The sequence below is a fragment of the Lepisosteus platostomus genome, chromosome 10, assembly GCF_059453375.1.
Source record: "Lepisosteus platostomus isolate fLepPlt1 chromosome 10, fLepPlt1.hap1, whole genome shotgun sequence".
NCBI lineage: Eukaryota > Metazoa > Chordata > Actinopteri > Semionotiformes > Lepisosteidae > Lepisosteus > Lepisosteus platostomus.
Window position 1 is genome coordinate 8,726,548 of NC_142620.1, and position 15,837 is coordinate 8,742,384.

Genomic DNA, 15,837 nt, shown 5'->3' on the forward strand with positions numbered 1-15,837 from the left:
ACAGTATTGCTGTAATGAACAATATTTCCCGGCTTATGAAGTTAGAAGACCTAGCCCTAGGCCAAATCACTTTTCTCATTAACTAGTTTTGAGGTCTCATAGTTTACAGGAAACTTAGACACAATCCCACATCAGGCTATATTTATAGTATGTGCTTTACAGTATGTTCAGTTAAGGAGTCTGAGATGCTAGTGACTGCGAAAAGGTTATACATAAAAATAACTGGCAGGCTATGTGATGACATGGCATTTTGGTTGTGTGATTATGAAAAACAAGGATTCTTCCTCCCCACTGATAGTTAATGTGTGGTGAGCGTTCTGGAGCACTATGGCTGCCGTCGCATCATCCAGGTGGATGCTGCACATTGGTGGTGGTGGAGGGGAGTCCCCATTACCTGTAAAGCACTATATAAGTGTAAGCAATTATTATTATTATTATTTGTGTGGCCCAACAGAAAAAATGAAGAAGTCAAAACTTCAAATGCAGCTTTTCTCTTCTGTTCTCTGATTGTCATCCACCTAATAATCTTTTACCCCTGATACCGATATCCAAACCCTCCGCAAAACAGGTAAATGTTCAGCAGCAAATAAACTCTTTAATCAAAAAGGAATGTGTCTGGTGTATTTTGAAGTAGATTGTCTCTGTGTTTTTTAAAGCCTGATTAGTTTCATCAGTCCTCGTTTTTCCTGTGTGAGAGAATCTTCTTACCTTGTTGAAGCATCAGTACCCCAGCTGATGACAGTAAAGTCTGGGGGCTGTTTTTTTAATAATTCTGAGGCCAAACTTCCAGGCTTGGTTCCTGTGGGACATGCAGAGAAAGTTAAAGCTATCAGTGTTATTTATCTAGTGTATTATGTAGAGAGCTTTTTTGTCTTTGTGTGTGTGTGTATTTCCATTCTCTGTATGTTCAGAAACCATCAGTTGCAAGATAAAGGTGTTTTTTTTCATAGATAGCCTCAGGGGTGTCTTCTCACTGATTGCATTAAACTCACAGTCATTCTCCCCTCATTAGTGACTGCCATGTTTCAACTCCTTCTGGAAAGGGTTTGATCTGAGACCCAGCAACCCCCACACTCCCCTGCCATTCCTGCCTCCACCCCAGCGAGACAGTTTCTCAAAACTAAATACTCCTTCCTTTTTTATATTTTTAGGTGAGGTGACAAATTTGTTGCAGAACTGTAGAAAACCTGGGGTTGGACTGTTACCCATCACTGTTATGGTGAACAATGCTCTGGATATCCTGCTTTTCAGATCTGTTATTCATAAAGTGCAATAGTGAGTTCTTTTTTTGGTTACATTAATTAATTTGCTAGAGTGCTGGGAAAGTGGGACTATGAGGGAGAGAACCAATATTAACTGTGTGTGATTATACTACTGTGATTTCAGGATAGCACATTGAAACCGTGCAATAATGGAACTGACAGAACATCCAAATCAAACTCTTTTGAGATGCAAGATATTGCAGCTGTTAGCTGTCAGAACTCCAAGCACACCTGCGTGGTGTTGGGTGCAGTATAGTGTTATTGTTAACATCACACCTCATTACAGATCATTGTTATTTCAGTGATAGCGAAGTACTTTCTCACCCCTGTCTTCATAGTGTTAAGCAGACTGAGAGTGTGTGATTCCTCCATAGTCCACAACATGGTCATCCCCAGCTACACTGGTACACATTTAATGAGAACTGGAAGAGCCAGCACTGAAGTGTCTTGGTCAAGGATACAAAAGCAGAGTTTGCACTGCAGACTTGAACCCTAGTTACAAGCCCAAGGCCCTAACCACCTTTCTTTTCTTAAGAGACAACAAACTAAAACTGACACATCTACAGGTATGGACAGTAGGACATGAAGTCAGACTCTGGGTTGAACATGCATCCTGCACATATCAAATTTCTGATCTGCACGTTGGTTAACCGTGTGTGACCCAAGTGCAGTTCTCTGTCTCTGTCACCATGGCTGTCTTAGCATACACTATGAGACCGATTTACTATACATTATATAAGGACACAACAAAGGTTACAGATGGGAGGAGGCCATTTGGCCCAGTTAGCCTATTTGGCAGCTAGTTGCTAATTGATCCAAGAATCTCACTTTGAATTTCTTGAAAAGGAGCCAGGGTATTAGCTTCAGCAGCATGTCTGGGTAGTTTTGTTCCATATATGCCCTGTGCATAAATACGTGTTATCTTGATCTCCGTTTTCAATGGGCTTCAACATAGTTTCCTCTTGTATCCTCTGGCTCATGTTTTTATTCTCTTGAACCTGATTACCTCCTCTGGGGTGACTTTGTCAGTGCCTTTGAGCGTTTTGAGAGCATGTATGAGGTCCCCTCATAGTATTCTCTGTTCAAGACTAAAGAGGTTGAGTTCTTTCAGCCTAGGACATTCCCATAAGTATCTGGAAAGTATCTGGATGCGCTTGTGTACACAGATTCCTAAGCAGCAATACCTTTTTTGTAATTTGGTGACAAAACTTTTACACAATCAATATTACTATTACATTGTACAATTTTAAGCAAAAAACCCTTGATTTAAATTGTACTATAATTTACTATAAATCCTAACATTTTGTTTGGCTTTATATTGCTTCTCTACATTGTTTAAAAGATGCAAAGAATGTTTCAACATAAACACCTACTGTACAGTATGTGTTTTTCATAAGTGGCCTCTTCAATCTCAGCATTTTCCATTTTGTATACACAGATTACATTTGTCCTGCTTGTGTGTAACACCCTATACTTGTTGGCATTGAATTTCATCTGCCAGGTGTTTGTCCAGTCTTGAATTTTATGTAAATCTTTCTGAAATTAATTTGCTCCTTCTACAGTCTTTGCTTATCTTCTTATATTGGTATTGTCTGCAAAGTTGACTAGTTGACTAAATATACGAGAATATATAGTAGATCAATTATCTAAATTAGGAATAGCAGTGGTCCTAGTATAGATACATGTGGTACCCCACTAATTACCTCACCCTGATTTGAGTCTTTACCCCTTATCTATCTCGTTTTGTATGAGCCGATTCTTGACCCAAACATACACAATTCCCCAAATGACAACAAGTTATAATTTGAGTATTTCAGGTGGGGAGCTGCGTCGGCATGCGTAGTCTGCAAAGCAACAAGTAATAGGTTTATTCCATGCTGAAGAGAGAAGAGAGAAAACAATCTGTGAAGCCTTGTTTCTTATAATTTGGGTATGTTTTCATATGAATCTTTATCAAACGTCCTCTGAAAATTGAAATATACCATAATGTATACCCTATACAGTTCAAGACCGCTGTTGTTTGTTCAAAGAACTCTAACAATTAGTTAAGCGAAAGATGACCTAGAGACCCACCTACGTGCCACACCATTTATTGGAGCAATCTGAGTGAAGTGCTGCGTTGCAAGAATACAAAAGCAACAGAACAGAATTTGAACCCACAACCCTACAGTCAGGAACCCAAACCCCTCTTGCCCTGGTATGTAATATGCAAACTCAGCAATCTAGGGAATTACATCATCATAACTGCCTTAATTTGACCTCTAATACTATGAGACCTTTAAATATGTTATATATGTGCACTCTTCTAATATGTTCATCTCCTCCATTTAAACATAATGAGTGGACTCAAAAAAATAATAGGTTGAAGACACATTTCACTTTGCACATGATCAAGTCAGTAGTGCCTCATAAACTCTTTGGAATTTGGAGCAGGGTTCATACATCTCCCAGAATTCCCCACAGAAATATGAAGTGCTCTGCTTGAAAAATGCAAATTAAATAGAAACCTCTTTTATGAACGCAGCATTATAAGAAAACAGCCTTGATGGAAGCATTGATAATACTGATCAATAAGAAGTGCAGCTTTTCCTTAGGCTTTTTTATATCTTTTTTGTTGTTTGTTTTATAAAGGGGTCAGTGGAAGGGTCAGGTAGGTAGTGGTGTGGGCAGGATTCTTCTGCTTTATCAATCAGGATTTTAATTACACACGTCTCGGGCGACAGCTAGATTAGAAACCAATTGACGCTATCGGCACCAAAATCTAATTACTGTTTATTGACAGATAAGGACAGGGCCTCTTCACTTTTCAGAAACAAGATAAACCTTTTCTGAAACAGAAAGAAGAACAACAGGTACAATGCACATATGGCTTTTAGTTGTAGGAGTTTGTCAGGATTACTGTGTACATAATTCATTATAATTTATTATACAGTTCCCCTTTAAATTGTTAAAGACAACTGTAATTTTTAAAGAAAGCTGTGTACTACAGTACAGTACCTGTGCTGGTTTAACTTTATTCCTGTTGCTTATTGTTGTCCAGGGAAATTCAGTTAAATACTCTGTTCAGTCCAGTTTGAAGACTGAGTAACGGCCATTCATTTCTAATCTCTGGTGCTGTATACACAGCATTTCCTTCACATAAGCAATTGCAATAACAATTATGTGTGAATTGACATGCGCTGTGTAGGTGAAATGGGAAATGTTGCATTAACTTGTTTTCTGTTGTACTAAACTCCAAGTATTAACAGCACCAGCTGACACTGGGAGGGAAAGGCAAACTCAGAGCTCTCTGCACAAAGACTGGCTGTGTGCTCCATATGTGCACGGGAAGGAAAACCAACCAGACCGTGTTTTGAAACTGCAAAAAGTGTACAAATGTTTTGTGCCTATTGGTAAATATTTTCAAAGCTACTGTATTATCATTTCTTTCTGTCTCTGACAGAAAACACAAAAACACAAAAAAGTCAGAACTGCAAAATGGAAAATAAGTGTTCCAGCTGCTGATGTTGCATCCAATATATTGAGGCAGGAAAGCTTGGAGACCCTTTGCTCATCAACAGCCCTGTGCAGTTTACACTGCAGTCCATTAGTGCAAGTCAGGGAGTCAGAGTCATTGGGTCCATCACATTAGTGCATGTTAGCCCACCACATTAGTTTTACAGCCAATATATATCTGTACTTCACCTTTAAAGCTGAAAATCTGCCTCAGGTAAATATGAAGTAAATTATTGGATTATTGTTCTTTCATTTGGCTGTGTAGTAATGGCTGGATTATAAACATTGCAGCATATAGATTTCCTGTCAGTTCCCATGAATCAGACATCCTTATCTTATTTACCACTTGCATCCTCACCAGTGCTGCAAGCTGCAAGGCAGAGCAGGGTAGACAAAAACAGACGCTGCAAAGTCCACTCAGAGATTTCAAAAACCACTTAGTTCTCCTGTCCGTATTTGTTAGGAAAGTAAATAGATGAAACGAGGAGCGCTGAATTCAGAGACGGGGGAAGTGGCTTCTGGATGAGAGCTGGGTGAAATAAAAATCGGGCCGCGCACGGACTGGAAACAACTGGTCCCTCTCCGTCCACACGTGCATCCCTGATTCTGCCACAGAACAATTCCCTGGAATATTGACTGAAGGAGCAACATGAATGGCCAAATACAAACACGGGTCTTCAGAAACAGAGTACTGAAGGGTAAATCCTGTGGCTGAGTCTTTGGAAATGGCAGTGGGACGATTGTGACAGAAGTGTTGCTGTTATTTGCCCTGGCTTTCAAAATATGGGCTTCCTGTGCAGGGGCAGATTAACATCTCTATGACTGAGCCTTCTTTTCTCATACTGTATGTACTGTAGGCATGCTAACCGCCTCTGTTTCATGTAAATAAAGTGTACTACAGTACAGAGGAATCTGGATCGTTAGGGGTATCCACTGCAGGCAGCATTTTCTTTGGTTGTATGGTCTTCGTCTATTTCATCTTATTGCACCAGCTCCTCTCCAGAAAAGCTTTTCCCCCCCACGAATATCCATGCAATTGAAATGTTTTAAATGCAAATCATTGGTTCAGGTATCTATCTTTGTGTGCAGGTGTGTGTTTACCTTCACACCTTCTGTGAAACCCTTAAGACTGACATGATATATTTGTTCAGTTTAGGTCTGGAATTTGAAATTAACCCAGCTTTTATCTTTCATTGTATGTTTTGTGTGAAAGTCCTCAGAAAATCAGCCGTTTGATAAACCTGGTTAATAACTTCTTGCAGAGTCTAGCAGCTCTCTTCTTTACGGGAATCAGCCTGAAATATAATCTCCACTTCAGTCAGGCTCTTTTGATTTAGAATTTAACACAGAGACTGCTGTAATGCGCCTGGTCACAGGGATTTTGCACCTTTAACAAATTGCATTTATAGATTTTCCCTTTGTAGGGATAATCTGATCTCTTAATTTATACCACAAATGAATATCAGCAGGGGGAACGTGATCTACCCTTTTTATATGTGCTTTCCTGGAGTCAACCATGGTGAACAAATATCACTAATGGAAAATATGGTAAACCTTATGGAATCTGATTCGGTTTAATAAGGCAAATTTTTAATAGAATTTTCACTTTCAAGCAAATGCGTTATAATATGCTTTTCTGAAGGGGAAAAAACAGATTGTAATTACCGGATTTCAATCTTTGATTTGTTATTTTGCTAATGCTGATACTTTGCAAATTTGTTTTTGTTGTTTGTTTTTCCGGTGATTTGATTTAGTTTAATTTGGGCGGACGCGTGCACACAAACATTACAGAACATGAGAGCTGACTTTGTTAGCTTACAGTTCACTTTATGCTTTCTTTTTTTTCTGTCCATCGACACTTAGTGTGCGCTAGAATGATCGTTCGCGACAGTACTGCTGTGTTTGTTAACAGAGAATGCGAACTAGCGCTCTTACCTGTCTGTGATATTCTAGCAATGAGGGGATGCTCCCTCTAGCGGTGATCCAGGAATCTACAAGCGCGGGGGCTAGGAAATGGCATGTGAAGTTGAAGAGCTGAGAACATAGCAAGAAAAAGAATCAATGTATCGTGTGCGTAATGTAGATATTAGTGACTGTAAATTAATAAAATGAAGGGCTTGCTGTCCAGTTTCCCAAAAAATAATTTCCCCACGTTGTTTTGCAGCTAGGATATTCGGTAGGCCTACTTCAAACGGCAAGCAGAAAACTGGGAGAAACATTTAATAATCTTCGATTTAATTAAAAACCGTTCTGATAGTAAAGCACTGTCTCTTATGTACATAAGTATAAGTAAAACAAAATCTCATTGCAAAGCACTTATAATTACCTATAATTTGAACTTTGTAGTTTTGTTGTGGTTTTCCCGAGCTAACAAACGCCGAGCGCTCCTTCGTCATATAATTTGTTTGGTGACAACCGACAGATGATACCTGAACGGCCCACTCTCTGTTCTCTACAGGCACGGCACCTTATTTATTCTTAATTATAGTCTTATCATTTATTCATCAAGGCGCTGGAATCCAGCAAAAGTAGAACCGTATTCAAGGTTTTCACAGTGTGTCCGATGTCAAGTCACGTATTGTGGGTTTAGGGAGATTTACAGAAGCCCTGACACGTTAATGGTCCTCAACAGCGACCAATCATACACAAAAAAACTCTTTCGAAGGAAAAAAAAGTTCAATGACCAATACAGACTTTTTTGCATTGTTCTGATTAGCAACACTAAAGTTCAGAAATCGGCTCCAGCAGCTGAGACGATCTAGGTGGGTTTTTACAGTGATCAGGGGCTGTAGGCTGGACAGTGTACTGTGGTGGAGGAGGAGTTGATAGAGCCGTACGAACACCACATTTACCGACAGTCTGATTGTTGCTGCCACTGTATCTCCAAGACCTCCTTCTCCTGAGCAGCACCACTTGGGAATTCAGTATGACCTACCTGTGCGCTAAGGTAGAGTAACACTCTCCGCGTTACTTTTCTGCTATATCTTGTGTGGGGGATCGATTTAATCAAATTGCAGTAGCCAGTCCTTACGCTTGTTAACTACTGTAGATTTTAAACGTATTTTGCGTGAGGACAAATTAACCATTTAATAAAAAGCAAATCTACACAAGCTATTTCATTTGTATCATCTCAGACTATCGCTACTGTGTTCTCAATGTGTATTTTCAAGTTGTCTGCAATTTCACCGAGTCTCAGGAGTCTCTTTTGTTGCCTACCTGTAGCGTAGTCGGTACTGAACTACAGTATTTATACAGAACAGGGTTTGTTAAGTGTTTTTGAAATGCGATATTTGCAAGAAACAAATTCGTACTTGTATATTTCATCTTAGAAAGCAGGAAGTGATTTAGGAGATTATTGTTTCAGAATTGCGAAATAACGATTTAATTATTTAGAAACTTGTAAATGTTTCTTAAATATCGTTACGGGCCTTAATTCGCCTCCCAATTTTTTGGGGGGTGTCAAACTACTGTACAGGGCTCACTTATTCTTAGTGGATGGCTGTCCTCAAGGCTGTTAATCAATTTTGTTAAATTTTAAATTAGCATGAAGTGTGTTATTTCTGCTTTGTAAGCATAATGAAAAAACAGCAACAAGATGAGAGAGCATTAGGACATCCCCTGAAGCAAAACGGTGGAGGTAACAATGAATCAATGCCTCTCTTTAGTTCAGTGACCTGATCCTAGTGATCATTGTTTTGGAGCTCCCGCAAAAGCACCAACATTCCCACTAGTCTGTCAGAACAATACAGAACTGTCTGATGTTTCTTGACATCACTGAGCTTTACAAAAACAGAAATTCAGTGTGTGAAATTATTGTTTTAAGGAGGTGATACACTGTTCTCCCCCATGAAGGCATTTAGTTCACTTTAATGTGGATAGGCCCAATTTTGAGTCCAGAGTGAAACACTGGAATAAGAAGAGATTTTCTTTTTAGATTTCAAAAGACTTTTGCTTTTTAGGAACGATTCGGCCATGCTGTGGATACTATAGAGAATTTACAGAAAATATATTCTGATGATATTTGCTTAAATGTATTTTTCTTTAAAATGAAGAAACCTTTAAATTATTGATGCGGTTTAAATTCCTTTTTAAAATCACTTATTTAAAGAAGAGTTAACAGCAGTGTTAAAACCCATAAAGAGTTTTTTTTTAAATATCCATAAAGGTCAAATTATGTAAACACATCAAAGGTTATATCCTTAAGTTTCACTAATTCAATACGCTATGTTAAATAAAAATTAAGTACTTATTTAAAGTAAAATCAAGTAAAGTTTAAGTAGTTTTTCTTTTAAATTGAATGGAGAATATTTGACCATCACTAGAACTTTACCAATTTAATATTAATGTAATCTCTCTCACATACCTTGACACATACTGTATATTATACTGCATATACTGTATACTATATATAATCAAATTGCAACGAAGTAGTTTAGTTTATTTACTTAGTGTTTGAAGTGTATTTTTCATACTGAAAATACGTACTGTAGCTGAAATTGAGTACGGATTTCATATTCTGTTTTGGCTCAGATTGGTTCAGTTGAGAACACACATTTACAGTATTTTAATAAAATGCAATGAATATACAGTACTAGTGTTTCAGGGTGTTGTACATATAATTGAAATATAATATATAAAATATCAATAAATATTTCCACACTTTTACTTAAAAAACATCATTTTAAAATTCTGCTTAAATGTAGAAAGTGGAATAATTTTTCCAAATCGAATTATTAAAACTAATTTTGCCATTCAATCTTGTCCAATGAAGAAAAAACCTTTTCCTGGGTCAAATGATGCATTTTGGCAGCCCCTAACATCCCTGCACTGAAGAAACCGAAAAGGTTTTCTTTAGTTATTATGAAGGGGCCGTATTATATGCTAAAAGTAGCATATTATTCTGAAAACCCATCTTTGTGCCTCTGGTGAATTCTGTGGAGAATGTTGCTAACTCAACTGTTCTCTTCTCCATCTTTAAAGTAGAGGCTTCTTGACTCTACAACCTTTGTATTTTAGAAATGCACTTTTTAGCATTTAGCTCTTGTGTTGTATTAGATTAGAGCCTAAAGAGAAACAAAATATCTTAGTTAAAAATACACTGATTTCAATATGTATCATAATAATTAATTTGAGCTTGTACAATATATAATATTAACGTGATTGAACAAGTCGTAAAATGTTTTGAATTAATAATTTTTTTCTATTTTGTGTATGTGTACCCTATTTATATTTGAAGTAAGTGTATGCATCATACATTTTCAGCAGAAAAAAAAATAATTCCACCAAGAATGTACAAAAGTCGGCAGAGCCATTTACTGTAGTTGAATGAAGAATTTCAACACACTCTCCTGCTCTTTCTCCCTAATAAGCATTCCAAAGGGATTGTTCTCTTGTTTCCTTAACCAGATAAAATGCATTCAGATTTAGAAAGAATGACATTTTATTCCTGTCTTTTGCAATTAAATTAGGAGTTGCTGTACTTCTGCGATATCAATCATCACTTTTATGTATTGCAGAAGGTTGATCTGCTCCAAAATAGTCTAGCACACACAGTAAACAGGATTATTTCCTTTCCTAGGTAAACTGGTATCGAGGTCCGGATGCTACCTTATAGTTTTTAAAAATACACAAGTCTGGTAACACGCTCACACAGTGCAATAACCCTGAACTTTTCCTAATTTTCTGTCCATGATTGACCACGTATCTAATGATAGTAATGAGAAAGGATATAACGGTGAAAGAGAACTTGGTTATTTTATTTTTGGTGAAAGATATAAAAGCTGATAAAACACTGTACTGTATGTGACTTTATATGCCAAGGAACGTACCTTAAATGCTATAAATGATGCACCTTGAGCAGACTGGGAATGAAAAACAATTGAGCAGATGATGGACAGATAGGTACTGTATAAGGTAAGGAAGAAGCTACTCAGAGGGAATTTCCTGTGCGTTCTTCAATTCTTGCATTTTGGGGAGGAAGAAACTTGTTATCCAAATCCTTTAAGACAGGTGCAGTTCGATGAAGTGAGTAGAAAAATATTAATCATAAAGATTAACATATAACATCTTTTCTGGCCGTATCTTAGAAAATAAGATGCAAAGTTTTCTTCTTCCCATCTTAGTCCTTACATTATGATTTATAAGCTCTCTGTTAAAGATGTCATCGTTTGCTTTCAGAAATGCTGTAAGATTCATGGATGTAAAGATCCCCGTTAAATGTGAAATGTTATCTGCATTCTTTGCATTCTTTCAGAACATGATCAACGGTAAAATGGGATCTTTTGAAAGAATCGCGCAAAGGAGGCAGAAAAATGTTATGCTCCTTTTAGATTTGAAGGACTAGGTGTGTGGTTTGTGACACAGAATCAGCTTTGTGAATTACATGAGAAAAAAGCAAAGCAATGAGAAATTCTAAACTGAGCGCTGTGGTCGTAAAATGTTTGTCATGCGGATTATATGTACTCACCTTTAAAAAATAAGTTTCTGACCCATTAAATACATTTCCAATTCTTGTTACAAATTTCTTCCTGTTATCAGACTTTAAAATCTTCTTTATGTGTATTTGGACATGTTTCCTGTGTGCCTTGTCAATAATAATGGTGCCAATCAAAATTATTATATTAAATAAACATTATGTGACTGCAATGCATTTTATGGAAATATATTGAACATAGCCTAAGAAAATTGTTCCATTGACAAAATGGGGGTTGTGAAAAATATTTGTAATAGCACAACAAAAACTGTATTCATTTAAAGCACAGCAAGCAAAACATTAACACATGCTTTGTGTTAATGCAACTGCAAGATTAATATATGCAGTGACAAATTTTGTTTTGTGTTCCATAGCTCATGGACAGATAATCTCACAGCAATTATTCCTCTTTGGAGTGATAGTCATTTCTGTTTCCAAATATGTACTTTGGTCACATACTGTACTGTAACCTCAAAGTGCTTGTATTTCACATTTCAGTCATAGCTAGATTATAACTTGTCTAGATTATACACCGTCTTCTAGAGTGTTGGTAGGAAGATTTACCATGCTTTAAGAAAGAACCCAAATAATTGTTAGGAGACTAGAAAAATGATCTAAAAATAAATTAGGAAAATTAAATAAAATGACCTGTCCAAATTAGATTAAACTGATCGCTATAAAAATAAGAAATAAATGTTCCTTTCAACACTTTTTAATTGATCTTTGCTTGTTTATGTTCGAGGTACTTCTAAGAACCACTTGGCAGTGCAGTTATCACACCAGGTCTGAATTGCTGATACCTGGTATTAAAATATACTTTGGGATAATTAGAGCATGTCACAATCCTAACACAGTCTCTCCACATTTTATTCAATTTTTTTTTTTTTAGCGTGATGAGTAATATGTGTGTGTGGTACAGGGAGAGTAGCAGTGGAGTGTGTGATGTCCTGGGCGAGTATTTCGATTCTGACTGGCTGCCCTGTACACCTCCTCCTCCCTTCGCAGTCCCGGCCCTGCCAGCCCTCTCTGTTGCTTTAAGTCCTGCCCCTAAGAGGCAGCCAACAGCAGCTGTTCCATATTCATCAAGCCCTTCAGTCTTAAAGAGCCCTATCCTGACCATGGAGAGAGTCATTTCTCTCACCCTCTCTCTCACTGTCTCTCGATCTTAGCGCTCCCACCACTCTCTCTCTCCATCTCTCTCCCTCTCTCTCTTTCACCCCCTATACCTCTCTCCCCGTCTCTCTGTTTCTCTCTCTCTCTCACACACACATACACATATACACACATACAGAGAAACACAGACATACCTGTGCAAGCCAGGGGTTGGGGGCTCTGAAGAAGGCTTTTGTTTTTTTTTTTCCACTGCCTCTGAAGGTGCTCTGCTTCCTTTTGGGAAGAATTTGTGTAAATCGTTTCCTCTTTCCACTTCCTGTGATTCCTGGAATGCTAAAACTGGACTGATGGACATTTCAGAACTTTGTATCCCAGACCCTCTCAACTATCATAACCAGTAGGTGCTCTTCTATTCTTTCCTACCTGATTTTTTTTTCCTTTTTCTATCTTTTTTAAATATTAGTGTTTGGTTCTTCTTTGAATAAGTTACCAGGGAAGATGGGCGACTTCTTTTCTGAAGAAACAATGCTGTCGTCCGTCTCCTTTTGGTGTGAAGTGATACATGACTTTTGCAGTGGTACTACACAATAGGTACAGGCAGGTGCAGAGAGGTGTCTGTGTTGCCTTGTGTCAAGAGAAACACGAGCAGATAAGCGATTTCTGGCGCTCACCCGTAGTGAGGAGAGATGGGCATTTAGGTTTCTGTAAAATAAAAATAATAATAATAATGATAAAAAAACAGAATACAGTTCTTCCTTCTGTTTGAGATTAGCCTTTCAAGAACGAAGAGCTTGAAACAAAACTTGCTCTAGGCTTTGTGAGCGGCTGCAGGCAGGGAAGTTGTCCATGCATTTCAGTCTGCGCTCTCAGTGTGATGGGAAATAAATTATAGCAAATTAGCTAAACTGAATGCACTAGATAATGAGCAGAGTATTACACTTTGCTATATTTGCACACAGGAAGATAAATGAAGGCACCTTTAGCCCCAGTGTTCCTCTGAGTGCCCGCTCAGTATTTTGGTCAAGCAGACTGCGTGAGACAATGTTGGGGAAAGCAGGGCTGCCAGGATCCCGTGATTAATAAAACAACACCACCTTTTTTTTTGACTATCTCCAATGTCTCTTTTTTCCATTTTAGTCCGTTTGGATGTATTTTAAGTGTAGTAAGTGATTGGGCAAAGTGCAAAGAGAAAAGTTTGCCTATCTGTTAGATGACAAAGTAAAAAAAGGTAAAAGTTAACTGTTTTATTTTACATACGGACCTGGTTTTCCGTTTAGTTCAGCTGTGTATAAACTGTCGATTTAAAAAACAATATGCACTGAGATTTGAAATATTGAAATATTGTAAAAATGTTTTATATAAATGTGATATGCATTACATTACGGTAAAAGCATAAATTATGGAACAGCAATAATTTTTTTAAATGAAGATATTTACAGTAAAGCTACAATTCTATTTTATTGTATTATTGTACTGTGTGTATGACAAGTAAAAATAGAATTTATTGAGATATTTTAAAAAACAAATGCTCACCTTTATTTTCATTAGGCTTTCAAGATAAGTATTCTTATGTTCACTTTTACTCAATCAGATTATTATATCAACAATAACTATAGACAGTATGTGATTTTACCACAATATGTATTTATATTCTGATTTTCAAAACAGCATTTAATTTACATGTAAAACCTCCAAGTGTTATTTTAGAAACTGATCATTTGCTGTCAGAATTTCATCGGATAAATGCATTTCTCATTGCTGCTGAATTGTTAATAGAAAAGTACAAGTTAATGACATGGCAGATTAAGGTTTGTGTAATACAATGGAGCACAGTTAAGCCATATGGATTTTAAATATCTTTTCTGAAGATCCATAGTTTGCAAAGTACCATATATACAGGGAATCCAAGATCCATGCTGCTGAGCAAAAAAAGAAAGACTGGCACAGTTCATTCTGGGACGAAGGTATTCCATTAAAATTTTAAGTCAGATGCCCTACCATTAACCCTTCATTGACCACTGGGAAGCAATTTCATTAAACCCATTAGGAATCTCTACCTCAAATGAATCTAGTTTTAAGCTTCTCTGTGTTAAATACTGATCTGGATTATGCAGGTTTACATACTGCTCTGCACTTTTCTTCAGCTCTGCAGTCTAAATTGGATGGCTCAGCATCCTCTGTGAACTTCTTACTTGGAAACAGTATATATATATACATTATGTACTGTTTATATATCGATACATGTAAAAAAGAATGTTTTAAAATACACCATATCCTTAAAAATGTCAAAAGATAATGCAGAACACAGCAGCTGAATAACTAGATGTCTTTGTTGACTGAATGCATTAAAACTAAAGATTGAAAGAATAATATTATGATAAAAAGGACAAAAAAGGTAAATTGGTTTGTCGTCTTGGCTACCCCTTGTCATGCAACTTTTAAGAGAAGGAATGCTCTCCTCCACCTCCCAGATTCTAATAACCCTTCACTGTGTCTGTAGCTGATCCATCATAATATTAATGTCATATCACATTATGATACATTTACGTAATATAAAATAATTTTAGTAGGTTGATTAGTACCTTGAGTGAGAATGCATGCTGCAATCTTCAGAGTACTTTTAAAAAAGTGTTTGGGATATTTTTTACAAACGCATGATCAATACCTCATGATAAGTGTCAGAAAATATTCCAGCCCCATAACCAGTACATAACCAGCAAAGAGAAGCCGACAACACACCAAAACTACTCTTGTCTCCAGCTGCAAGCTTAACTTCTTCCATTTTGAAAGACAATCGTGTTCCCTCATTTAGTTAGAAATGCAAGTAATTGATTGGTTTCACTGCACAAGTCAAAGAATCACATATTTTTCTTGAAAAAATAATCGTATCGACTGTACCACAGTACAAAGTTCTGTTTGCCATTATTGTCGGATTCATAAGTTACAGTATTAATAAACAAAACTTCAAATCGATTATTTTGAAATGCTCATCCTGTGAAGCGGTTCATTAAAAAAATTGAAGGAGTTGCTTAAGATCCAAGAGAGGACTATTTATGATTTCTTTTCAGTTACTCTTTTGAATACAAGATAAAACATACAAAATAACCTTTTAAATGTTACCTCAAATATATTTTAAAGAACTGAAGTTATATTTTGGAAATATACTTTGTAAATAGCGCAATACTGTTTTGTGTTCTATAAGAATCTACTAAACGTTTCAATTCAAATTTTGCCCATTCTTTAAAGGAGCTTGATGCATTTATTTTCCTTCCTTTCAAGTGTACACACAATAATTCACACATATATGTTTATATATAATGTATTTAGAGTGAAGTAATGTATAAGTAAATGTATGAGAACATAAGAAATAAATTTGATTAGATTTTAACGTTACTATTTCATGGAAAATTACCATTTAATGAAAAATATTTTTTTTAAATAAAACTGATTAATAATAGAAATTCTTTACTTGAAGGTTATTATTTTATACAGCTG

At 36.7% G+C, this 15,837-nt stretch overlaps 1 protein-coding gene and 1 long non-coding RNA gene across 3 annotated transcripts in view; one reads left to right on the forward strand and one right to left on the reverse strand.

The window, feature by feature from the left end:
- Positions 1–522: 522 nt before the first annotated feature.
- LOC148653212 (uncharacterized) lies at positions 523–7,437 on the reverse strand. Its single transcript, XR_015941540.1, has 3 exons — positions 7,084–7,437; positions 6,693–6,791; positions 523–799 (listed from the first exon to the last, which is right to left on the reverse strand). It is a non-coding gene; the product is annotated as an uncharacterized LOC148653212 (long non-coding RNA).
- Positions 7,438–7,556: 119 nt separating this feature from the next.
- esrrb (estrogen-related receptor beta) overlaps positions 7,557–15,837 on the forward strand; it is a 70,242-nt gene continuing 61,961 nt past the window's right edge. The window contains exon 1 of one of the 2 annotated variants that reach the window (XM_088647942.1): positions 7,557–7,704. Coding sequence is in view for 1 of the 2 variants with exons in the window: in XM_088647941.1 (XP_088504067.1) it covers positions 12,690–12,739 (50 nt within the window). In the remaining variant the exon portion in view is untranslated. Of the gene's footprint in view, positions 7,705–12,338; positions 12,740–15,837 lie in introns of those variants that run through there. The other variant, XM_088647941.1, reaches the window with a different exon arrangement.